Raw genomic sequence first — 26984 nt, forward strand, 5'->3', positions numbered from 1 at the left:
ACAATAAGGTGTGCCAATATAGTAAGATAATGACACCATGCAGTGCATTATAACACCATCATTGCCATCGTTATGGTGGCTTAGAAAACACAACACATTACAACTTAAAAATAACCAAATGCAGAAGAAGTGTGGATGATTTTGATAACATATGATGCATCAAACATAATTCCACTGAGGAAATTATGCATTCAACTGTTAAAAAAAACGGTTGCTTGACTATACTTTTTCTTTTTCTTTTTCTTTATTTAGGCCTTCTTTTCTCATCCCATGGTGGCAGCAGCAGCCATTATACATCTCGCAGCTGATGGGACTACTTACATTGACCAGACTCAGTGTAACATCACTGTTCAGCTGGTGGATACCAAGGAGGCCATCCATAGTCTTGGTGAGAACTGTCTTATGTACTTTTAAATTACAACCTTGAATCAACCTTGGTGTCAGATTGCTAAAACTGTGTGGAAAGTTGAGCTCAAAGTAGCATTGTACAAAATGAAGCCAAGCTCATCCATCTCTGCATCACTCTTTTAACAGTAGCATGCTATTTTATGCCTTTCAACCCTTTTCCCCCCCTAGTTCACAATCAAGGTTTGATTCCTTTTTCTCTCTTCCTATCCCCTATATCTTCTCCACAGGTGAATGGCGTCTCAGCTGCCGCACCAACCCTTTGGTGATCCCAGTAAGCCACGACCTGTCAGTGGCCTTCTACCACACCAAGGCAATTATGGTCATGTTCACCTCATGCATCGTGGCCATCTCCGGTATAGGCCTGCGCTCCTTCCAGTCCTTCGACCCCATCACGATAAGTGGTTGCCAGAGCAATGAGATCTACAACCCCACAGGCCAGAGGTGAGGCTGGAAATAGGGAAAAGAAATGGAATATTGGTGAACATAAGGCCTGCATATGTTACCCACCCATCAAAACCCTAGACATGCCTATGAAATGACATTTCACAAGAATGCATCAACTCACACCATAGTTTATTCTTACCATTCACACAAAAGGAGAACAGGAGACAGGAGAGTGTTTGTGTGTGTGTATTTGAGCCAGAGAGAGGGAGAGGCAAGCATTAATTAATGTTCCCAACAAGCTGTTTAATGTTAGAAGTCTGCCCAAAGCTACAGCTATAACAGTAAAACCTTCTAGGTAACAAATATAATATCGCTGGAAATGTACAATTAATTTGAACCTGTTGCTGAGCTCCACAAATTTCCAACAACAGAGCCGCCGTGCTGCCTCCAGCAATAAATCTTGTTTACCACCCCAGTTTGTTTTGTATTGAGTTCGGCTGAAGTGCTCTCTGCATACAAATATTCTTTCCAACGTCCTGCCAAAGCGGATGTTTCTCTGGTAATAGTTTTTGCATTGCTCAGCTATACATTGAGGTTATTGGTTGCCATTTTTCAACTTTAACTAGTTAATTAAATTTAAAAAATGACCTGTCAATCAAAGCTATCACTTCAAAGAAGCTGCCCAGGGCAGAGCGGTATTCCATATTTGGATATTTTTCTGTGTGTGACGACATGATTCATAACAGCTGGAAATCCAGAATCTAAACCAGGAAATGAAGATGAGCCAATTTGAGTAAAAAGCCCTAACAGTCACTGAAGACATTTCTAAGAGCTGTTGGCAAGACCACCAAAAAACAGTTAACACCCATTTAGCTGCAAATTCACAATTTCTGAGTCTCCGGTACCTTCAATTTTAACTAGCAACCATATGATGTCAAGTCACTCCTCACAAACACAGCTAAACCAGACCACACATGCACAACCAGTCACAATTTACCAATTTCCACACCACTGTCATGCATGAGACAATTCATGCTGCTGATGCTCCCACAACCCTTTCAACAAGAAATGCACTAATAAACACCACAATACACAAAGAATGGATGCTCGGGGGTCTGTGCAGGGAGATAGAGTTGTTTGTGGCTTTTGTTGTGTGCCAGTAAGACATCCAAGAGCACCTAAATAGATTAAAACTGCTGTGTATCTGCATCAGCCAGGAAATTGTTTGTTACCACACACACACAGAGTAGTTGCTTTCTCCCAGAGTTCTCGCTGACTTTTCTTTCTTTCATACTCTGCCCCCTTCTCCTAATTGTCATTGGTTCTTGAAAACAAATGTTCTTTATGATCGCAAGTCAATCAGACCAGTTTTGACTTGAACACAGCACAAGTTGATAATTATAATATAGTATTATGATGAGTTATGATTTACCGGCTTGTTCTTACAACATCAGTGGAGAATCCTGGCTCGGTCTCTTTTTCTTTTTATGTCATTGATCTGTTTCTTCTCCTTAATCGACTCCAATACATCATCATTCTGTCCTCTATACCCCACTTTCCAAATTTCTTGTCCCTCTTCTCCACTTTTCCCTCTCTCTGTCTTCACTTCCTTATTCCCTCTCCCTGCTTTTCCACATTTCCCCTCTCCCTCCTCCCCTTCATTATATGTTATCCCATGCTGTCTTCTCATCCTTCACTTTCACATCATCCTCCTTTGCCTCTACTGTAACTGTTTGCCATCCCCTTCTCCTTAATTCTCCCTTTTCTGTGCCTCCTGCTCCCGCTTTCACTCTCATTCTCCTGGGCTGAGCAACACATTTCCCGTAATACTAATGCCTCCACAAAACACCACATCCCTTTTCCCTGAGTTGTTAACAACAGGAGCTATTAACATGACTCAGTTTTATGTTCCATGCTTGCCTGCAAATACATGCACATGTATGTTTCCCCTTTCCTCTCAGTTTTTCGCCCCCTTTTTTTCTCACTTTAATGTTTATTTTTCTCAGTTTTTATGCTCATCGCCTCTTTTATTGTTACCGCTCTGCCCTTTCTATTCAATGCTTCTCTTTGTCGTGCATACTATTGTATTGTGCTGTATACTGTACTTCTCATTTCACAGGGGAGGAGGATAGTTTTCCAGGTAGTTAATTGTAATTTATGTCAGAAATTCCAGAGTGACTAGCAGAAAACCACAAAGAGATTTTGTTCCAAGCCAAAGTGTCCACAGAAGAGGCTTCTAGGCTTCCCTAGTTTGTCCTCAAAAAGCCTATGAGGGACTGCAACTCTTGTGCTTTATAAACCGTCTTCACCTGCCCAGCTTAGCATCATTTCAACATGAGTAATTTAATTGTGAATTTAGGGTTTTATTTTTGGTTTTACTTTCTTTTAATATCAGTTTTTTTTTTCTGAGTGTTATAGTGGAAGGGACAGTATGGTGGTGGGAAAATTAAGAATATACAGAGTAATATAGGTGCATTAGAAGGTTTGGGTTATTAATGCATTCAGAAAATCTGGATAGAAAGGTGAAAGAAGTAGAAGCAGGAAAAGAACTGGATGAAAAGAGCAAAATAGAGAGTCCATTCTTACAGGAGCAAGTTTAACAATGTTTCCCCAGGTCTGTATTTCCTTACATCCTCTCTCTCCCTCTCTTCCTCTCTCTCCCTCTCGATTAGCTTCATAAGGGAACCCTATACTATAGAATGTGAACTGTTGTAAAAAGGTGCCTTGGGCATCCAAGCATTCCAAGAGCATTAAATGCCTTCTCTATCAGTCTACCAACATAGAGCTGTGACCAAACTCTGCCATTGTAGCCTGCACATAATATATCCTGTCGCTCTTAATTCACAAAGTACACTCTGGCGTGTGTGTGCTCGCGCACAGACACTCTTTTCATAGCAAATATGGCAATCTTTTCTCCATGTGGTTTATTGATTCGATATGTTAAGCAGTCATTGATGGATGGATGTGGCAGACTCAATGCGTAGCTTTTCTGTTTGGGAGCAAATGTATGACTGCTACCATGTTTTAGTGTCTGCAGTGTTATTTTATACACTAAATTTATGTTGGTTGTAACTTTAAATGTGATGTTTAGTTTTTTTTCCCTCCTTTCTCTCTCTCTCTCTCTCTCTCTCTCTCTCTCTCTCTCTCACACTTTCTTTTACCAACGACCCCCCCCCTCTCTCCATACACACATGCTCACTTGTAGTTGTGTACATTATTCGTGCGAAGCCATTGACTGCCAGGAACCATTAATCCGCAATGCAGAGCTCAAGTGCAGTAGCCCTGGCCGCCACTTCTACAATGGAGACCGCTGCACCATCTACTGCAACTCTGGATACGTCCTGCAAATCCACCAGGATGATGACATCATCAAGAGCCAGGTAAACACACTGCTACACACATGTTTAAAGGCACACACACACACACACACACACGACACACACAGGTTGGTCGAGAAGCTCGGTGCACAAAGAGGCACGCGGATGCATAAAAATGTACACATGCAAACACTTAAGTGCAAAAGCATTTCTGCAGCATATGGTAACCTGAGTGCAAACATGAATTTGTGAATGCACACATGAAGATGCATTGATGCAAACTGAAGTACGCATATGGCCATAAAAGAGAGAAACGCAAACACGCTTTTCTCTCTGCTCTCCTCTCTATCTCTGCATTTATTTTGTCACCTGCAGAAACTAGGCTTGGCACGGCAAGCCTCAAGGGAGAATGACATCATGAACATCCAGGTAGATGAGTGCTGCACTGAGGAGTGGAGACGCCCCAGTCCCCTCCTCCTGTTGGCTTGCTACACATATACAAACACACACACATACGTGCACGCACGCACACACACACACACACACACACACACACACACACGCACACACGCACGCACGCACACACATTCTGTACAAGCACAGACATAATAGTGTTTAGTCTCTTGCTGAGCATGCTGCACCATCACCTCAAACAGTCACTTTGTATCGCTACTCCGCCGGGACGATGACATCATCGCATAGTGTCTGCTCCCTCTCCCTCCCTCGCTCCATCCCTGCTCATTTCGCACACATTGAAGTCTCTGTTAAAGGGCAGAAATTTGCTACTGCTCTCACACAGCAGCACACACTGACTGCTTCCATGTAGATACCGACACAGTACAAGACAATCTCCTGCATAAACAGAACACAGATGTGTACAGATAGAGTATACACACAGATGCACGCACACCACAAGTAAACAAACAAACAGGGTAGTTGACACCACATTGTAAACCTTTTGGATTGAGGCCAAGCTGCTGTAAAGGCCATATAAACGCTTTATCCTTCTCCACGGCTCTGTAAAGCAGTCTGCAAGACAATCTATTAATGCTCCCTCAGAGAGATGGGAGGTTCAGAGAACAAGGTAAATTTTGTTTTATGTGTATTACAGTCTGGGACCGTATGTGTGGGTGTATTTATGCGTATGTGGACAAAAACATTTACGAAAAGAGAGTTTTACAGAGTAAAAGAGAGCGGGAAATGATCATGGCAATGTGTTATTTATCAAATCTTCACAAGGCTGTCACTGTGATCTGTAACTCGTCATAATTGCACGACTTTTAAAACCTCAAAGTCCGTCAGCTGTCTTTCAACAAATTACCATATTCACACGTGTACATACTGTATAATGTATCTGCACACAGAAATAGGCACGTGTGTGTGTGTGTACATGCACAGAAGCACATTTAGATCCACGTCTGTACTGTATGTACAAACACTATCAGAGTAGTTTTCCATTGAGTCTGTACAGACTTCTAATTGCATTAGATTTTGATTGACAGTGCACTATGTGGCTATTCATCAATGTCAATTCATTTAGTGATAAATTATGCATTTCAGAGAGGGGGATGCAGGAAAGTACAGGAAAGTACTGAGAACGTGGGGGACAGGAGAGAATAGAAAAGAAGCTAGGGCTGTGCCAAATATCTTTTCTTTTTTTTTTTGGACTTGGAAGGTGCACAAATGATGACTGACAGTTCAAAGGTATTTAGAGGACCTGTTATTTATGAATAACTTTTGCCATCCATTCAGTCCACTAAAAGGAAAATGGTCTGTTTTGTTGGTTTTTATATCAAATTAGCATTTTTCACTTACTTTTAATTAACAGTACTTTCCAGAATTAGATACATACATACATACTTGTAAAATCTGGACTATTTAATTTTCCTTCTTGGATAGCAAAATATCACATGTTTTTAGATGTGATTAAAAAATCTAATTTGTGTTCTGTGACCTAAACTGTGCAAAATGGCCACATGTAGTGCTAATTTTGTAAATATATTGGATTAGAGTGTTTTGAATGACATAAAATATCTTTCTTTGTACAGTATTATCTACTCCACTTTCTGGAATTCTGTGTTGTTTATAGATGTTATGAATACTTGCATGTGCTGTCATTCAAATCTTTATTTAAAAAAAAAAAGTGTACTAGTCTAGACTTGATGTATATGGAAAAAGTCATGAAATAACTTCTATTATGATTTGGCGCCATATAAATTAAATTGAATAGAACTGAACTGAGTCTTCATACATAGCCATTCCGCGAAACAACAGAAATCTATGTGCCAGAATCCTGTTTCTAAGTTCCGAAATCATTTTAAGCTCAGCCATTTAATGTCAACGAGGACAAATAAATCATTGTGTTCAGCTGACATGCCACTGGTAAAAAAAAAAAAAATGATGCTGCAAACTAGATGTGCAGACTGAATGATGTTTATAATTACCATAACAGAATCAAATCCTCTTTTAACTCACCCTGTCTGCCATAGCTTCTATTACTAGCTTGTTGATCCATTTCAAGTCCAAGAGTGAAACAATTCTCTGGGAAATGATTTCACCAGTTGCACGTCCCTCCAGGGGCAGTAGAAGTCTCCTCCCAAAAGCCTTTGTAAGTTGGAACGCAGGGACAGTCTCACTGCAAGCAAACACATGGGCACAATTCAGCAAGTTGTTTTTCTTGTCCAATCACTGTAAACTTTTATTTATTTTAAGAGAAGAATGCAACATTTTGATGCAGGTTTTGTCGCCAGCTGTAGAATCCAGTGAGGGACAGCAGTGTGTTGTTTCTTTGACTGCAACAGCGGCACAGCTGCGACTGACTAAACTATATGACTGCAGGACAGAATTTAAAAAATAGGACAATAGGGATTTGAAAGAATCACTGGGCACATCCAGTCAAGTTCAAACGTAATAAAGGAAATGTGCTTTATGTCAAGTAGTTAAGGAATTAGGGCCAATAAAAAATTGATCTGGCAAGATTCACGGGGTACATCTGCTCTCATCTGCAGCTCAAATGTGGTGAATTTTTATATAAAAAAACAAACAAAAACAAAACTTTCAAAAATGAAAGAAAAAAAAACATTTAAAAAAATAACTTCACCTCAGACCACCCTGCAGCCACCATTAAGCACCATTAAGCACAATCTTGTCTTCTTTCATTAGCCAATTACGTTCTTGTTTCAGGGATGTCAAAGTGGTTCTGGGAACACCACCTTCTTAGATAATACTATCTTTGGAAAAAATCAGTTTCCCTCTTGTATGATTTGTATTTGTGTGTTTTATTGCAGTCTGCTTTCCCTATCTTTCTCTTTCTCTTTGAAGTGGTTAGGGAACTCTGACTGCTGGCACTGAAAAGGACAGTTTTATTTCAGATAGAATTCTCCTTTAACAGGCTCTTTATGCTTTACTACTGTACACCATATAATGTAGAACAAGGCCATCAAATAACCATTACCTGCCCACTATGACGCCTATCCACTTGCTTTAAATGACTGAAAGACCTTCTTCGGGTCTCATCAAAGTGATGACCAAAAATTCACACATTTAGAAAATAACCTCATATATAACTTCAGCTATTATATACAATATGAATTTAAGGCCTAGTAATAGCCATATCAACATATTATTTTTGTCTCATACAAGTGGGCAGTCTGCCAGCTTAGCCAAAGAAAAACTTGTATGAGTGTGTTTTATGGGCACCCAAATATAGACGTCTGAAGATGTTTTTCAGCATTTATGCACAGTGAGCAAGTGGGAACCATTTTAAAATACAGAATCCAGCTTTCTTTTCAATCATGGTATAGAGTTTGGATGTTAGTGCTCCATATTTCTCACTCCAAAGCATATGCATGTAAGGTAATGCATTAGAAGTACTCTTGCCTTTGACCTTCATCAAAGCACTGGCCTGAGAGCTGGAGTTGATCCAGAGGTGCTGCGCTGTAGCTACTAAGGACGGGTCGACTGCAGAGGACAAATATCACCATAGTAATTTGTAAAGTATAACATAAATAAACTTAAAGGCCCTGTCCCAGAATTACATCCCTTTCCCCTGAGCCAAGAAGTAAAGTAATGAAAGCTATGTGCAAGTTTTAATCCTCTATCCTCCATCTCTTGTTACATGCTACATAACAAAATCTTGAACTCTGGGATGGTTTCATTAACGTATCTAATCAAATTTGTTTTGGAGTGACTAGCTAACCACACCCATCATATAAATTGCACTTTTCAGTTTCACATAAAAAAAAGAAAAAAGTCACATTACAGAAGCTCTGTGATTTTCGGGTCTATCAGGCTATTTTTAAATAGCACTTTTTACTTTTTCCTCACCATGTGCAGAGGTGTTATGGAAGCGCTAACAACACTACCGCAGGGAAAACCGCACTGGGCTTCACCCTTGTAAGCTTATAAGCAAATCTTGTCTGAATGAGAGTGAATGCTTTGCATTGTAATCCCTTTAACATTGTCACTCTGTTGCTCCTCAAGCTGTAGACTTTGTGTTATTTAGTGATAGCGATTAGTGATTAAACAGTTGTATGGCTGGTACCAGTTGGGGCCACTGTGGCTCAGGTGGTGGACTGGGTTGTCTGCTTTTTTTCAGGGTTAGCAGTTCAATACCCACCTACCCCTTACCGTCCCACATGCCGAAATGTCTTTGCACACTCAACCTAGTAAAAGAAATGTCTGGTACCAGTTGATTAGCACCACCTCACTGAACCGGCAATGTCAATGTGTGAAGAATGATCAAACCTAGAGAGCCATTCCCTGTACTCCATGTCTGCAAACAGAAAGTGTGTGTAAATTTCATTTGTGTCCACAATGGGAAAAAAAACAAGTTTCTTTTTTTTTTGGACAAACTTGTACATTTTCATCAATGCAAACTTCTTACTTCTTCCACTCTCTCTTCCAAAGCTCTCACATAGTGGTTTGTAACACAAGTTTTAAATCCACTCTGTCCAAACGTGGTTATTGTTTGAAGAAAAAACAAAAAAGCCCCCCAGAACTTTTATGTACTGTACTTAGAAGCACATCTACTTCTGAGTATCGTTAGGTCAGAACATGTACAGTATATTCCAGGCAAATAAAAACCTCTCTGCTTCTAAGTATTGTTGATTATTTTCTCCAAAACTGTTTCATAAGGGCTTTTCCATGAGGACTAGACAATAATAAATTATACTTAATACCACAACTGTAAAATCTCTGCCCATTAATGTGCAGCTCTGGGTTATTACTATACATGTTTATGTGTTTGTGTGCCATTCAAGCTAAGGTAAGCTCCTTAGCTGAAGGAAGAGGTTGTACGTCTGTCGGTTCATTTGTCTGTTAGTCTGTCTGGCTTGAATTAGGCAGAGTAGCCAGAGGTTGTTAAAATTGCTTCTGGAAGAGAAATAGTCAGCTGCAAATTTTTTAAAGGAAGGAAAATTCCCACACATTTACACACACAGTACACACAGAGGCACACAAGCCTATATACACTCACACACTTGGGGATACATGCTTGATTAAACGCAAAAACATCGCATGGCAAATGTATGTAAATGTGTTTCTGTGTGTCTTTGTATATCCGTATGCATGACCACAGTTTTATAGACACATGTTGTAGGACGGGCAAAAAGTGTACTTTCCCACACACACACACACACACACACACACGCACACACACAATTTCACAAACTCACTTAACGTTCCATTTACAGTCAGTGCATTAACACTAAATACATCCTTCCACATTTTCTTCCACGTAGACGTCCCCCACAACCTCCCATCATCGTTGACTCATTTAACCCTACACCCAGTTATTTTTCAGCAGGCGCTCACATGTGATGCATATGTTACTTTGTTGGATATCCAAATATGAAAGGAGCTTATTTATTTTGAGGGAACCTGATACTGTTATGCAGTATCATATAATGGGATCAAGATGAAAAATAGAAATACATGGAAGAGGGAGAAGGTTATGAAACAACAGATATGTAACGCTAACTGAGTCCAGCTTGTGTGGCCTTAAAGTTTGTCCACTCTTTACAAAGATGTGTGTAATTAAAGTTAACCAAAACAGGGGAATGTAACTCTGGTAAAACACAGGTTTCCTTTTTTTTCTGTTCTGAGAAGGAAAAGTCAGAATGATTGAGCTCTCACAGCTTTGTTGTGAGATTTCTTGGCATCACTTTCAATTTAAGCATTCTTTTTGCGTTACATGGTGCTATTTAATGGAAGAGGATGAAAACAGTTGAGGTTTGGATGATGCAGTGGCTCCCCATTTTGGTCTCATCTTTGCAAATATCATACCGCAAGCCAAATAATTTACAGGAATCAGAGCTATTTCTAATAGGAAATAGACCTATTTTTCAGGAACAAGAGATTGAACCATTTTGGTTGCCATCGCTGTTTCCAGGAACTTCTATAGCAGCAAATGCTGGGTCCTTAATGTTATATTCTCTGCACAATCTTCTCATCACTCTTGATCAGGAATGGTTACACATTGAAGTGCACAGGGTATATAAACACAAGTTCACACACACATACACACACAATTAATGCAAGACATGTGCTAGGTCATAGCTCCTTCAGCAGTATCCTGAATGGCTGCTGTTTCTAATCAAGGGCTATTCTCTATGACAGGTTCATAATGGGAATGGAAGGGATGTTAATCTATTGTACTAGGTCTTATATTGTGTTGTAAGACTTGAGGTTGTCTTTGTTTGTCATAGTAGAGTGGTGTTACAACTGTTGGTCCCGGCCTGAGTCAGTTTCTTGCAGATTTTTCATGTTCTCCCCATGTGTGGATTTCCTCTGGGTTCTCCAGTTTCCTCCCACATTCCAACAACATGTAAGGGCCCAATCGCACAGAATGTACTCTGTAGGCTTGAAAGTGTGAGGCAGTGCCTTGATTTTGAGAAGCTTCCACAAAAAGGAGTACTGGAAAAGTTGTTTTTGTTTTTTTTATTGTCGACAGGCAACTGCATAGGCGACTACTGTCAACCACTAAGCCACGCAGAGCTAACTTTAAATTGCACTCATGGCATTTGTCTGCAAAGCTGGTGTGCTTTATTTTTCTATGTTTGTGCAAGAGCCACCTTTTTTTCTCCTCTAGTTTCTCACCTAACAGCAAAATCGATCGATTGCAAAGCAATTCCTGAATATAATTTCTGTACTGGATAAAAGTCATACATCAGAAATGTCAGCTTTTTATTTCTTAGTATCATGATAAACAGCAATTCTGAAAAACGATAAATTCCCCACAGTGTGTGTGTGTTTCTCAGAAGTTGTCACACTTCCACCAAAGTCAATCTGTTTTGTGTTAGGGCTGATTGTGCAGTTGTTGGATATCAGTTGTCTGAGTGGCATGACTTGACCTTACAAATGCTATCAGCAGTTACTTGAGCTGCAGGGTAGCCTGTGAGGCTTACTGACATACAGTAAACTAAGCCTGATCAAGCTTTGTTGGGTTACACACTGATTAGAGAGCGAGTGCTGAATTGCTGTAGTCATTTTTTGTGAGGTAAACATTTAAAGGATGTGTGTAAGACATCAAGTCATCGAGTCTCAAATGAATACGGGTGTCAGTGCATACTTATATGCATATGGCCCACTTTGGAGAAAGCCTGTTGTCCATATATCTGTCTCTATCTGACACTTACTTAATATATTGTCTTATTTTCCAGTCGGACTCTTCAGTGACTATAACCTGTGCAAATGGGAAATGGAACAGACAGGTGTCATGTGAGCCTGTGGACTGTGGTCTGCCAGACAAATACCATGTTCATCCTGCCCATTTCACATTCCCAGAGGGCACTACCTACGGCAAGAAAAGCACCTTTCAGTGTCGAGAGCCTGCCCAGCTCGTAGGTAAGATACATAGAGGAGCGTGCACAACCATATTTTTGCCTTAGATTTTACAAGCTTAATGCACAGGATCCTGATTAATTACACATTATATCATGAATAAATGATCTTATACGTATACGTAATATGTATTTTATTTAGAATTATTGAATTTGAGTTGTTTTTTATTTAGGTTTTAATCACAATAGTCATAAAACTGTCTTTCATTGGTTATTTAACAACTGCATTTCATATTCATATTTCATTTCATACTATATACAATCTACAGAGTTTCTTTTTTGTTTGTCTTCTTTTGATCTCCTTTTTCAAATTCACTGACCATATCATTTTCTCCTTTCTCTCCTCAGGTACAAACAATACTCTCACTTGCCTAGAAGACGGTCTGTGGTCCTTCCCGGAGGCTCTTTGTGAACTCCGCTGCCCTGCCCCTCCCCCCGTCCCCAATGCTGTACTGCAGACCAAGCGCTGCAATGAGACAGGCCTCAAAGTGGGAACCTTCTGCAAATACAAGTGCAAACCAGGCTACCATGTGACCAACAAACCTAAAAGGTAAACAACGAAATAGAAATGGTTGTTTGGTTCTTCATCAGAAAAATGTTTCCAGCTGAAAGTAAGGCCTGGAATCAGTTACATTTAAAGACTATTTATGTGAACCTTTACTGTATATAAACCTCACTAAAGTTACCAAAACCCAAACTCTAAATGTTAATTGTCTCCCTTCCCTTAAGGCGTGCTTTTAAGCGGCAGTGCACAGAGGATGGCAGCTGGCTAGAGGGGGCATGCGAGCCAGTGACTTGTGATCCACCGCCTCCCATCTTCCACGGCTCCTATCACTGTACTGATGGCTTCCGCTTTGACAGCGTCTGCAGACTCAACTGCACTGATCCTGCCGGTAATACAGCTCACGCCGCCACAGGAGGCTCTGCCCATACGGTGAGGCTGCTGCACGCTCCATGCAAGCAGGTCTGTTCATCTCTTTCCTCTCTGTCTTTTCTTGCTTTATCTATATGTTTGTCTTCTTTTGGTCTTTGGTATAAAAAGTAAACATTCTCTCTTTTCCCCCTGCTTTGCAACCTTACTTAGTAATGAATAATTTAATCAAAGCGAATGCTTCCATTAGAAGTGTATTGTTATATATTTAGGAACCAGACCTTGAATAATCCAGTATTAGTCTACTACAGATACATCATTGTAGACATACTCTCAAATAATCAAATCAAATATCAAATAATCAAATCAAATATCATATATGTATAATATACTCGTGATAGCTGAAGATAATATGCAGAATTTACAAATACACTCACTATCCTTGTTGTCTTTTATCCAATGCTTCTTACACTGCCCTCACTGTCTGAACTCCTCTCTCTCACTGCCTGTCTCTCTCCCTGTCTCCCTTAGCCCTACTCAATTTGACGCCATGCTAATTAGATTGTTATTGATTTCCAGAATAGTCCTGCTGCCACAGACTTTTGAAATGTATACACCTTTTAATCTGTTCTGCCTCTCAGGCGTTGTGGGTTGGATGCCTGATAAAAATTGGATTGTATTTCCCCTTTTGCAACGGGATGCCATCTCAATGTCCTTGGCCTGCTATTGTTTGCGTGTCGATGTGTGTGTGTAATTGTTTGTTAGTCAATATATGTGTTATTTTCAGGGGGCAGCGTCCAATGTGATCCGCTGTAAGAAGGATGGGAACTGGACAGGGTCGTTTCGCCTATGCCCACACAGCAAGGGCCAGTGTTCTTTACCTCAAAACCTCCAATTTAGCCTGCAGTACTCATGCAAGCGAGGATATGGCATAGGTCTGTATTACTCTTTTATAATAACAATTTTCTTCTTCTTCTTTCATTGTTTGTATTACTCACAGCTTTTGTTAAGTGTGCCATTATTCTTCATTGTTACTCATTCCTCAATCAATTTGTACTCTTTATAATCGTTATTATGTAACATATCACTTTGAATTTAACACAATATCATCATCATTCGAATGTGAAAGGGGAAATGGGTGAAAGATATGTCATTTGTCTTTAATCTAGTTGTAGTTTGAACGTACTGTTCTCTTATTGGTTTTGTTTTTGTGGTTCTCTGTTGCTCACACACATGCACACAGGTGAGGAGTGTGAGCTGACGTGCAGGGAGAGTAACAACGACGTGGTGATCCTCCCTAGCAACATGACAGTTGAAAGTGTACTTAAAGAGCACTGGAGGAACCCGCACAAAGTCAAGGTAAGTTTGTACGGGTGTTTGTGTCCACCTCGCAGCTCTGACAGACGCACTTCACAAAGTTCCGTGATCCACAACTCTCCTGTAAGGAATTTCACACGTAGCGTCAACATCCTGGCTCTATTACCCACAATGCAAAATGCCAGCTTGTCTTTTGTGCACAATGCCATGCAAATATTTGTCTTTGATGCATGGCAACCCTTCAAACATTTTTGCTCTGTTTTTGATTGCAAGTGTGAAAACATGGTGCTGCCCCTTCGCATCCCTGCCCCGACATTTCTTCTTAGAGAAATAAGAAGCTGCAAAGCATCTGTGGGAATTATGTGTTGTCCCTACAGTGAAAAATGGTGCAATTTGTAGAATTCAAATCCCCAAGTATTTGTCTTAAATAACCCCAAATGAAAAAACAAAACAAAACAACAAGAACTGCAGAATTCTTGTGAGACATTTGGTCCCCACTACCACTGTGTCCAAGTTGTAAAACCTTATCAAATGCCTACTCATTTGTAATCACTGTAATTTTCTGAAATAAACCTATGACGTTCACTGGTAAATGACCTCATTTGATTTAGATATACCTCACAGCTACCGTACTGATTAAGTACTGTTTGCTTAAACTGGCAGATAGCAAAAACACAGAGGTTGGAGGTTATAGTGGGGGAGGTCATTACACACAGAACTGTACACCTTGTCCCTGTGGGAGTGCCACTCACACATGAGTGTGGCCCCCATGGTGTCATTTGGGACTTTTATGGAGCCTGTGGGTGGGGTCAAGAGGTGGGGGTAGGGTTATGGTGTGTATATGTGTGTGTCCGTATGTGTGCAGTAGGTGAAAAGTACTAGACTACACCTACTCTTCTAATTTTACTCTCCCCATTTAACTTGATTAATGTCAACGATGTGCAATTTGTTTTAAGTGTTTTGTCAGCCTAATGCCTTTTTAGCTGTGCATTCAGAGAGAGAGATCCTACTAAATGGCATCAAGTTTTGTAACTAGAGAGGGGGAAAAGAGAAGCCACGGCCGAGTAAAGGAACACATTGTATTTCTCACTGTATTTTTTCCCCCTACAACTCCTTTTGTTTTTGTTTCAGAGTCACACTGAGTCAGCAGCTTTTTGTGGTGGATGTTGGGAGAGAGAGGTGGCTTGGGCCACGTGGACATGAAATGATCTGTTCTTCATGGATTTGTGTAATTGATATGATTTGTGTCTCAGTGGTAATTTGAGACCAGAGGGTATGCTGCTGCTGGGGGTAGAGGATAGCATAAGAGAAGTCAGAGAGGTGAGGGTGATGGGGTGAGTGTTTCAGACATGTACCAGTGGTGGAGGTTGGAGAAAAAGAGTTGCTGCTAGTAGCGCACGCTTCAACATGTGTCATGTTTCGTTCTCTGCCAGCGGTCAGCCTATAGATTCCAAATAGATTGTTTCCAGAGTTTCCTGTGTTGATATATGTATAGCAAGGACAGTCAATTACACCACAGACTCTCTCACACACACACACACATGTACCAGCACATAATGTACAACTTTTCCAACAGTAATCAAAATGATTGCAAACATCTCAATGATGAGCAGACAGAAATGTGTCTTATTTCAAAATGCAGGACTGTAGGACAAGTGGATGCTCCTGAAATGAATACCCACTGGCCAAGCGGAACAGATACATATGCTTATATAAGAAAGAAGATAGAAGAAATGCACAGGGCTGTCAGGATTGGTGTTAAGAAACAAGAACAGGAGGAGACTGCTGTGGTGGAAAAAGAAATCAATCACAGCAATGGCTAGCAGTTCTAGTAACAGTAGGAGTGTAGTAAGTAGGAGTGGACATTACGACGTACTTTTAAACTCCCCTCAAGGATGGGATTCTTCATTCTGTATCTAAAACAGAATCCACGTCCCCAGATCCACTTTCTAGTTCTACTTTGCTGAGTTGGAGGTTAATGTTTCCCACCTTAATAAGTGATGTTGATTTATTACCTTTAAACTAGTTGTATTTCGGTTCTTAGTGTGACCCACTTAGAATTCTCTCCTCCTTCCGTACCTCCACCTCCTCCTATTCTCTTTCCTGTCCCTCTATATCTAACGATTCTGCGCCCCCAGCACCCTCCTCCCCCTTTATCAGCAAAATTACCCTGTCGGGCTTGCTGTGGAATTAGTCATTTTCTACATGACATGACCTCGTCTGTGGTGGCGCTGAGATAGGGATCTATTTTTATGTGGTGTCAGCGCCCCGGGGAGGTTTCAGAGGGTGAGGATCCTATACGTAGTGAGGGGTGAGGCCAGGCCACGATCATGGATTATCATGATTTACGGCCTTGCTGAGAGAGGAAAAAAAGAGTGAGAGAGAGAGAGGGGGGGGGGGGGGTTGGGGGGGGGGGGGGGGGGGGGGGGTTCTGGATGACATCATCATAGCAGACCATGGGAAAGAGAGAATAAAAGTACAGAAGTTGCAAAAAGTTTCACCTCTAAGACAAAAAAAGTGCTTAATCTTCCACCATACAGGGACTAACCATCCTAATGAACACACATGCGTACACACCACAGACGTGCCTGCATTCTGCCATGCAGTCCTACATCGCAGTAGTAGAGCAATTACTCCCGCAGCTCTCAGTTGTCCTCAGATGCTATGTTGTTCTTTCTATCCACCTTCAACCCCCCATCTTTCTTTTTTTTGCATTGATTTGCTGACAGCACTGAAATGAAAAAATACCTTAGTTTGCAGCAACAAAAGAAAAGCACGTCAAATTTGTGAGATATTGGGACACAGGGGGTCTGAGAAATGGACCATCTGAGGTCAGCCAGTCCTTTGCTGTGGATGGCACTTTTGATCATGCATACACTACTATCCAAGTATGGGGTCACACTTATACTGTAAACAAAACCTTTCTCCACCTGCTGGCTCGAGTAGACATAGATATACACAACTGCACTTATACCTAACACAAACACACACACAGTCATGAAGCGCAAGGCACGCAACTCCATTCAGAGTCATGTGAACACATGCCGTCTCGTGTGCCTATAGCGTATGACTGCATGTATGTATTTTCCATGGTACACATTCTATGCACAGTGCTTCCCACCTCCCCTAAGCACAAATGTTTTCTGTTGCATTTCAATGAAGAGCACAGTGGGGGAACAGGATGGGATTCCACACATTCTGCAAAGATATTTGAGAACATGGTGCTCTTTACCTCTCTCTCTCTCTCTCTCTCTCTCTCTCTCCAGCTCTCAACTCCTTGCCCTCCTGGGGCCATGACTTAGTTATGAAAAAACACATTTTTATTAAGTTATATCATGTCAAAATCAACTTATTCAGCTGTGTTATGAGGTGAGAGAAAGAGAAAGGTCACTTTAAATCAAAGAAGGATTCAGGGTGTCATTTAGCTCAGTTGATAGAGCATCCACCCCATGTACAAAGGCTCAGTCTTTGCCGCAGCAGCCGAGGGTTCGAATCCGACCTGCGGCCATTTGCTGCATGTCATTCCCGAACTCTCTCTCTCCCCACATTCCTGTCAATCTTCAGATGTCTCTATACAATAAAAGCTTGAAAAAAAAAAAAATCTTTAAAAAAATCAAAGAAGGATTCAAAATGAAAACCTCCATTTGTAGCACATAAGCTCTCCTGGTAACTCCTGTGTTTCCCTGTGTTTGTATATGTGTGTGTGCAGCTAGAAAGTACCCAATGACTTTAGTCAGGGTTAGAGTTATGTGGACTGAAACACAGGTAAAAAGAACACAGTATTTGCAAAGCTTTTCAATTGGTTCAGTTAGCACGTGCTGCACAAGCAGTAACCCAAACCATTGAAAACACCAGTGTTTCTAACCCCAACTTTTGTCTTATCTTTCAGAGTATAGTCTGTACAATGGGACTGAAATGGTATCCACATCCAGAATTGCTCCACTGCCTCAAAGGATGTGAGGTAAAGGCTCAACCTGATTTATTTTTATAGTATTTTCTTTGTATTTGTGGAGTAATAGTCTCAATCATACTAGATGTTAATACTTAAATACTTCCACCTTCCTTGATCCCAGACAATAAAAAAGATGAGAAATTTAATAGAATATATTGCCAGATTTGAGTATATAGCTTGTAGTGGCAAATATCACATTACACAACGCTTTTATGGTGAACATACAAGCATGAAAATACAAATACATGAAATGTACACATGGACATGACTGTCTGTACATAGTTAGTTTTAGAAACAAATTAATCAGGCTTAATCCTTAATCCTCTTCAAATGTGGTTTTATAATTTTTTATTCGTAATGGAGTTGGACAGATGATCGTTGCCAATTCAGACAATGGATTGGCAGATGCTTGACAAGTAAAACTCTGAGACCAACCTTCACTGTCTATGAAGATTTAATCTCTTGGATTCATAAGTCTAAACATGCTTCTATTTAAAGCTGAGATTGGCAGGTATTTTTTTCTACAGGCTGGTAGATATGGGGATGAAATAAAAAATATCTAACTCGCAAGTAATTGTTCACACTGATGTTTTTTTCTGGTGCCAGTTGGTGAGGACATCCACCTGCACAGGGTGCATAGGTGGTTGTTAGCAGAAACCATTCAAACATTTGTAAGCCAGTTAAAAATGCTATTGCCACATCTGGTGTTAGACTAATGTGGCTACTAGATGCTTATTAACCTGCTGTAATTAGATGACACTAAATTACTACAATAACCTTTACATACACAATCACATGCTAAACCTGCTTTCCGCTCAAATTGTACATCCACATGTGAACACTTCACTTCAAGGAAGAATGATATCATCTACTCAGTTTAGGCCAGTTGGATAACCTGATTGGTAACCCAAGTGGACAGGGTGGGGCCAATCCAATAAATCACCTTATTGGAGTGTTTTGTGCAGTGAATAGTTTATGGTGTTTGATTTACGGGTCAGGCCCACTAAGGGCTTAAAAAGTCACATTGAGAGATGAGGGAAATTTAATGTAATCAGATGCATCAGCAAAAACCCTCTAAAGGGCCTCTGTAGAGGAAACTAACACTACAACAAAAAGCTTTGTCGGTAATCTACCTTTTAAGCATTATTAACCAGCTTAAAGGTGGCACTTTCCTCACTCTGTGTTTTTGTCTAATTGATGCCCTATCACTCTCGTATAGCCTTTCATGGGAGACAACTACTGTGATGCGGTCAACAACAGAGCCTTCTGTAACTACGATGGGGGAGACTGTTGCCAATCCACTGTCAAGACTAAGAAGGTTAGTGGCATGCTTGTACTTCAGAATAATCCTTACACTTCAAGACAATGACATGAAGTTCGATTTGGTCCTGATCACACTGATCAAGAATCAGTGTTTGTCCCTCAAATCTGCAGTTACACATATCTTAGGAGTACGTAGGCTTTTTTATTTTCCCTGTGTCTTACCCACGTGGACTTTACTTTCTCACTGCTGTGCATCCAGTAGAGGTCGCATGTTGTTAGTATCAAGCTTTGACATTTATAAATGATTATTTCTGTCTGCACAAGGTAAGTATAACGGAAGAATGCTGTATTTCACGTCTTGGAACATCTCTAAACAAATTCTTTCTTTCTTTTCCTTGTGTCCAAACGTAGATTACTGGTAGACAGATTACTGATTCCACATCCAAGAGTGTGGGAGTTTTCAGACTTCAATAGTCTTTGTTTTTCTGTGCAGTTTCCTAATGTATAAAACGTCTATATTTGTCTTTGTATGCCTGTATTCATGTGTAGTTACTCACACCACTGCAAAATGAACATGTTTTAAATGTAGTTACTATAGAGAGTAAAGGTCATGTCTATAAGAACTTGACATAATTGACAGTCTGGTTAATAAAACATCTGTCAACACTCTATTAGCTGTGTTGTATTTCAACATTAAGCTCAGCAAGACAAAAGTTTGGTCATCTTTGTGGTCTCTTAATTCAGGGAAGTACTTTGTGTAGCTCGTTCCAACCAGCTGCTGGCAGGGGATCCGATTGGAAGTGTATTGTAGCTTCTGTACTGCAGCATCTTATTCTCTGGCCTGGCCTGTTTCTGTGAATCTGACAAGGGACTTTCATTGTACTCCTGGCATATCCATCTGTATGTCTGGCTGGATTTATATTACAGCCTATGTGTCTCACTGGCTGTATCAGTGTGTTTATTTGGGAAAATGTCATACAAGGGACATCTTTCCATTTTCCACAGCACAATCAAAGTTCCCATGATTGCTTTCCTGGTAGCAGTACTTTTTGTATTTATTCTTCGTTATATGACAAAGGCATAGCCTTTGCTTTACAAGGAGCACCGTGACATTTTTAAAATGGACAGCAATCAACAAACACATTAACTTTCTTGCTGGCAGAACAACAGCACAACTTTTAGAGAGATGCAACCTGATGTCACACTGAGGTGGCCAAACTAGCCATTGATCGTCAAACTGCTTCACAATTACCTTGAAATGTTTCTGAAACCAGTCTCCTGTCCAGGAGAAGTTCACGGACCTATTATACTCTCCCAGTAGTGTCCTTGCTTTATTTCGTGTACCCAGCATCTACATCTGTGTCTGACTTGCAGTCTATGTTCTAATAATTAAAAACCAAGAAACTTCCTTTGGTATGTGTCTGACATAGAGAGACAACAGTGGTTGAGCGACATAGACGATGGCCGAGTAGAGGGAGCACTGGTTATATGGTTATATTCAGCACAAATAAACACACTCACACCACTGCATAATTGTGCAGCTCACCGCCACAATGTCTGCTTTAGTCTAAAGACAGCCTGACATCACTCTGGCAGCCCTCCAGCTGCTTCCAATCAAACTCAGACACTGACATCCCCCTCGGGTTTATCGTAGCATTTATCATAAAAGTACTAGATGTCTGTCAAAATTAGTACTAAGCATATCAGGTTTAAGAAGCCAAACAACTACTCTTCATACACTTGATTGTACTGTGCTACTCGGCTATGACAATAACTCACCTCCGGCTAGAAAGTTTGTTTTTGTCCTTTATTCATAACTTCAGTATCAGATGTAAGGTATTGTATCCTAAGTTCAATAGCAGCGGGATAGTCAGTGAGCAGCCCACTGGGAAGTGACCTCACCCCTGAAGTGGTTTCGCTGCTGTTGATTGACGCTATCTCATCTCTACATCTCCTGGCCCCAATCCAGTCCAGGGGCTCAGCCAGAACTTGCATAACTCACTTTTACTGACAGACCCCAGTGGGAGGATAGACTCCATTGAATTACTGCAGCAACAAGAGGTTGAGTGGAGCAGGTTGAGGAGAGCAGGCCATAGGTCTTGCTAGGGTTAGTGTCTGTCATGTTGTACATCAAAGAGGGGCATGGTTAGTTTAACTGAACATCTTTTGTTCATGTCACGTAAAAAAATTATAGTCTTAAAATAAAATTCCTTGATGGCTTTGACATTTTGGTCCACGACTAATCCAGATCAAAGACAAATTTCAATGGAAATGGGTTTTTTTTTTTTCTTTTCTTCTGCTACAGCGTACATACCAACTCTGTAAATCACAACCTGTCTTCCTCTTTGAAAATAAATTCAGAAACTGGAAGGGAAAATTTTATATTTAGCTTTTTTTTTTTTTTATCTGTGTTGGCTTGTTAGTTGTGGCTCCATCTATGCAGATGGAGAACTTGGTTCAATACAGACAATCAAATTGCTTAATTCTGTGAAGGTTCTCAGTCATCTGGGTCATCTTTCTTCAAAAAAGGTTAAGTCTGGGGCAACTGGACTCTTTGTATATCTGTGACAATCATAAACAGCACTTCACACTTAGCCTCATGTGACTCTAACGTCCATCGTTCACGCTAGACCATCAAGAGGAATCTGGTCCAAATTTGCTGTTGCTGTATTTCCAAGCCAAGGATGCTACATGCCGATGGTCAATAGTAGTGTCTGCACAACAGGTGTTACCAGTTTGCCTAAATAATAATTACAAGCAAATGGAGCATCAAATTACGTGGTTGGTGCTATTTTTTGTCACACCAACAAAGACATACTGGGTAAAAAGCAGTTTTATTCCAACTGTTCCAACTGTTATTTCAGTGGTCTGCTATAGTATGATACAATAAGTGGATTACCTGGGCTTCAGAACTCCAGGCTGCTTTTCCAAATTCTCCTTGAATGCATTTTGCTCTGGCATTGTTTGAGGAAAACAGTCTGCCTGTGTTTTCCACTAGTAGATCCCTGGAAACTATTCGGAAAGATACGAAAAATTGCTCTGAAATAACCAATCATAATTTGATTTATCGGCTGCCAGGAGAAAGGGGAGAGGAAGGTTACTGTGGGTGAGAAACAAAAAGGAAACACTAAGGAATGAGGCTGATATGTGAAATTGATATGGGAACAGAGGAAAGCCAGATGTTTGATATAATCCCTTTTGCCCATTGCCTAATTGATGCCGCTTGCTTGCATACACATGTTGTTTAATGGATTGGCCAGTATAAACATACCTTATTTCCATGAAATTAACCTGATTGTCAGTTTTAAATTAGTAGCCAGCCAACCTTCCTGACAACATCACCTTGTCATTTTATTACTTTGATATTTTTTGTCCACATTTAAATTCCCTCTGTATTTATTATCGTTTTGGTACTTGCATTTAGTTAGGCATTTGGATTTAGTTGTTTATTCCTCTTGGGCAGAGCTTATCCTCATAGTCATCCCTATTTGATCAACTCAGTCAAAACAGAAACAGGGTAATTTTGCACCTGATTCTGATTTTCCACAAACTGAACACATGCGTGGCAGGCGCCCAAGGACGGAGCTGCATAAAAACCTCAAAAAACAAAACAAAATGACACAATATATGACAAAAGGAATCTGTAACTCATTTATGACAGTCTCTCTCCTCTGGAATAACACACTTGCTGGGTGACAAAGACACCCAGTGTTTTCCTCTTTTGGGGGAAATCAATGTTCTTCTCCAGACCACAAGTGAAGACTTTGTCCTAACTTGTTTAATTGTTCCTGTACACAATTTTTGTTATTACAGATTCTTTTTGCCTGTGTCACAGTGGAGGTCATTTGATGTCAATGATAAATTATCTGTATTTATTGGTGGTCCTGGCATTTATTTTATACACAGAGAAATATTATATTGTGTTCTTCCTGTGTATTTAATAGATCCTCTGTTGGCTCTCAACTAAAACAAAAATTGATTTATGGATAGTACAAATAATAAAATCTGTTATTTGTGGGGTTGGATTGCATTCATTTCACTGTTACAGTTTAAGAAGCAACTATTTCAAAGGCCTAAAAAAGACCTAATAAATATTTACTTATGTAAAGGTTTAGTAAAATATATATTTTAAATGTATTTCAGGCTGGGTGCAGTGCAAACTATATGACATGCCTCTTTTGGTCTGACCTGCTCTTTCTGACAGAAAAATCCATGCACTAAAAATAACTTTAAATAACAGCAATAATGAAGTCTAGAGATGTCTGGTATGCATTTTATTGTTAATAACAATGAATTAGTCCTATAAGAGTTTGAATATATGTAACCAAAGCCTGACACAGCTCATTCGTATCTCATTCCAATACATTAAAAACATACCAGTGAGCCACAGTGTTGCATGTTCATTATAATGAACATGGTATCTGTAGTTTCATTCATTTCAACCCCACATACTACATCCTGCTGGATAAATACTATATCATACTAATAAATACTGACCCAGGAGCAATGGTCTATTAATCCACGTCCATTTTCTTAAGGTTTACATTTTCAGTAGGAACAAACACAACAGACATTGTGTTAAGTTAAAGAGAGAGGGGTTTTTGTTATTAAGTGACCCTCACCAATGTAGAGGGGGTGGACAAAATAATAAAAACATCTGTATCAGCATCCAAAATAAGCACACAGTTTCAACAACAGGACTGCTCTATTAGACTATATAGTTTTGCTAAGAAACTTGTAGTTGTGTGTATACTGTATGTCAAGTAACACATAAATATTGTCATATATGCAGTTTCATACACCAAAAACCACAAGTGTTACTTTTTGTGACTTTGGACATTAAGGCCTGTGAAAGACAAATGAAAAAGCACACCTTCTTTCCCCCTCATTCACTTTCTCTATCTCATTCAGTCTTTCTCTCTCAGATACTCATTCACATTATCCTTCTTTCACTCTCACTCTCTCTTTCTCTCTCTCTCTCTCACACACACACAGAGCACATGAACAGACACACCAGCCGTCAGCTGTTAAGCACACGAGGTCTGTTGACTCAGTGGGAATCTAGCTCAGTGTTGATGTCCCTAGTGTGCTGTGACATAGCACATTAGAACAATGATATGACCCCTTTCATGCCACACACACACACACAAACACACAGAGACACGCCTATTATTTCTTCCTCTGCCACACACTTTTACATCTATTAAAGACTTCCCTCATCATCCAGAGTCATATATATTTTTGTCCTTTTATCCCATCCAAACAGCCCAAAGCTTAAAAAATAACACTCATCTGCCTCACTTGTTCACTTTGTGACCTTAAACAACATGCTCTTAGCAGTATTATTTCTTCAGTCAACTGATGGAGGAGTCACAAAACACGGATGAAAACATCTGCTAACCCCTCCTTAGCAGAAGATGCTTAAGGGACTTCTTTACAGCAATTGCATGATTGTTTATTATGTTTTCAAACATCAAACACCATGTCTCTTCAGTCTAAAATGATTCAATGGTTCAATATGAAAAATCATTTTCCAGTTTTCCAATTTCTTCCAGATACAACAATTGGGCCATTTATTCTCTATCCAAATAGTCTTAAATGCTATTGTACGAATTAGGTTATCAGCAAATATTAATGTTTTCCACATTCCTCCTGTTTCTCCTGTTTCTTTTTTTTTTCTTGTCAACTCAGAAATTCATCCTGATAAGAGCCGAATAACTGAGAAAGGAGAAAAAAGGGAAAAGTGACCAGTGTTGTGGAAAGCAATGCAACTCAGCCGCACATTTACTTTCACTCCCCTTCCCAGCATATGCTTCCCTTGTCTTTTATTTTGGTAGAGATTTGTGTATTAAGGAGTTCTGGATGACTTGCTGTGTATTATTCCACCCTAGGAGCTTTGAAGGTGCAAGGACTGGCTGCACGTAAGGTCACCACAGGATCTCCCCTTAATAGTTGCAAGCTGTTGGCTGGATTTGGAGAGGCAGGGAGGAGAGGAGGCAAGGGTATGCAGTGTAGCTTTCTGAGGGTTGCCTGTGCAAGACCCTTTTTGTAGGTCCCCCCACAACCCCCACCCCCCACTAGTTTGGAAGGAATTCCTTTCTTGGATGCTGGAAGCAGTACGCAGAGGGCACCGATTATATAGTTATACGGCTTGGCCTCTCTAAAACAACGTGCCTGTAGGTTTTTCTGTCTGCGTTGGTGGTGGGGTCTTGGGTAAGTGCTGAGATCCCTCCCAGTCCTTCACCCCTGTTTACAACACTCAGTCTGCCACAAGTATGCTCAATACGTGACTTGCTTTGTGTCACGACTGATGTTTGTGTCTAAACTGATGGTCCGTGATAGCCACCATGGCCACAGCTGACCACTTAACCCCTCTGTCTCTGGTGATTTGCGTAGACAGAATCCTTTAAAATAACATATCGGATGTCATGTTCTCATTTTGGTTTTGGGCTGTTACTTATTCCTATTTAATCCACACAAATCGGATTTTAACAGACCATCTTTTGGTCATTTACAGGCAAATAGATATAGACAGTTGTTGACAGATGTTTATCAGTAATAAAAAACATTTTTTTCCACCTCATTTTCTGCTTTAACATATTCTACAATAAATATTCACATAACTAGATGCCAAAAAGGCATGCCATCAACAGCTCTTTATTTTTTAAATGTCTGAGGGCAGCTAAGGTGACTTTATTTCCCCTTTGCCAAGGCTCTGCCAGGGCAGTTAAAGCAAAGGAAGGGGCTGAGGCACAGATAAAAGCAGGCCCTGCACATACAGTCAAGGGATTTCTTGGTCATGGCATTAAGAGTTTTTCTTCCTTATTACCAAAATACATCTGAGTGGAAGGAAAGGATAATGTGGAGGGAGGAGTAGGGCTTTTCTATACAGCTGAGCAAAGGTAGTTACACACTGGGATTGGGGGTAGGCACAAACTCCCCACAGTTTTTAGGAGTTTTGGCTGTTTGCTGATGCCAAGTGCTTGCACTTATTTTGCCAAACTCAGTTATGTGTTCTTTTGCTCTTTCCCCTTCTCAATCGTATCCATTAAAACTCTCCTCTCCTCTTGCTCTGTTTCTTTCTGCTTCTCTCATTCAGACATTTTTTCAAGTTAGGCATATAGAGTAAATATTTTTTTTCCCCAAAGACTTTAGATTTTTGTCAGATGTCACACTTGGCTCAATGGTTTCCAGTGATTGATTTATTTGAGGATTGATTGTGCTGTCAGGCAAGGTTGTTTGTAATCACAAACCGTAAGAACATAATTGGTTAAAGCACAGCTCACTTTTTTGTATTCCTATTATTTAGCATTTTCTTTGCAGTAAATTGTATGTCCCTAAAACACCCCAGAAAAAACAAACAAAGTTGAAACTGTCTTAAACTGTCTCTTAATACATTTTGAAGACTGACAAAAATGTTGCAAGGTTTAACTCTCTAATAGCAACTGTTACTTGCTAATGAACAGTGTGTTATGCATCACTAGATCAGCCGGCCCCCCTTTCCCCAGGAGTGTGCCCCTTACACACCTTCTTCCCTTTAAGCACAGGCTGACACGCACATACTGCGCACACACAGAAATGAGAGGAACTCTGTGTTATTTTGACCTGTTCCTGAGGTGGAAGGATGGGGC

General features: G+C 40.3%; 1 protein-coding gene across 2 annotated transcripts in view; it reads left to right on the forward strand.

The window, feature by feature from the left end:
• The window catches only part of pappaa (pregnancy-associated plasma protein A, pappalysin 1a), a 91202-nt gene that overhangs the window by 55007 nt on the left and 9211 nt on the right, over positions 1 to 26984 (forward strand). The window contains exons 12-21 of one of the 2 annotated variants that reach the window (XM_027282268.1): positions 253 to 388; positions 636 to 849; positions 3998 to 4172; positions 11771 to 11954; positions 12299 to 12500; positions 12680 to 12914; positions 13609 to 13756; positions 14065 to 14180; positions 18028 to 18099; positions 19310 to 19408. In XM_027282268.1, coding sequence (XP_027138069.1) covers positions 253 to 388; positions 636 to 849; positions 3998 to 4172; positions 11771 to 11954; positions 12299 to 12500; positions 12680 to 12914; positions 13609 to 13756; positions 14065 to 14180; positions 18028 to 18099; positions 19310 to 19408 — 1581 coding nt within the window. The remainder of the gene's footprint in view (positions 1 to 252; positions 389 to 635; positions 850 to 3997; positions 4173 to 11770; positions 11955 to 12298; positions 12501 to 12679; positions 12915 to 13608; positions 13757 to 14064; positions 14181 to 18027; positions 18100 to 19309; positions 19409 to 26984) is intronic. The other variant, XM_027282269.1, reaches the window with a different exon arrangement.

Source organism: Larimichthys crocea, chromosome IX, assembly GCF_000972845.2.
Source record: "Larimichthys crocea isolate SSNF chromosome IX, L_crocea_2.0, whole genome shotgun sequence".
Classification (NCBI taxonomy): domain Eukaryota; kingdom Metazoa; phylum Chordata; class Actinopteri; family Sciaenidae; genus Larimichthys; species Larimichthys crocea.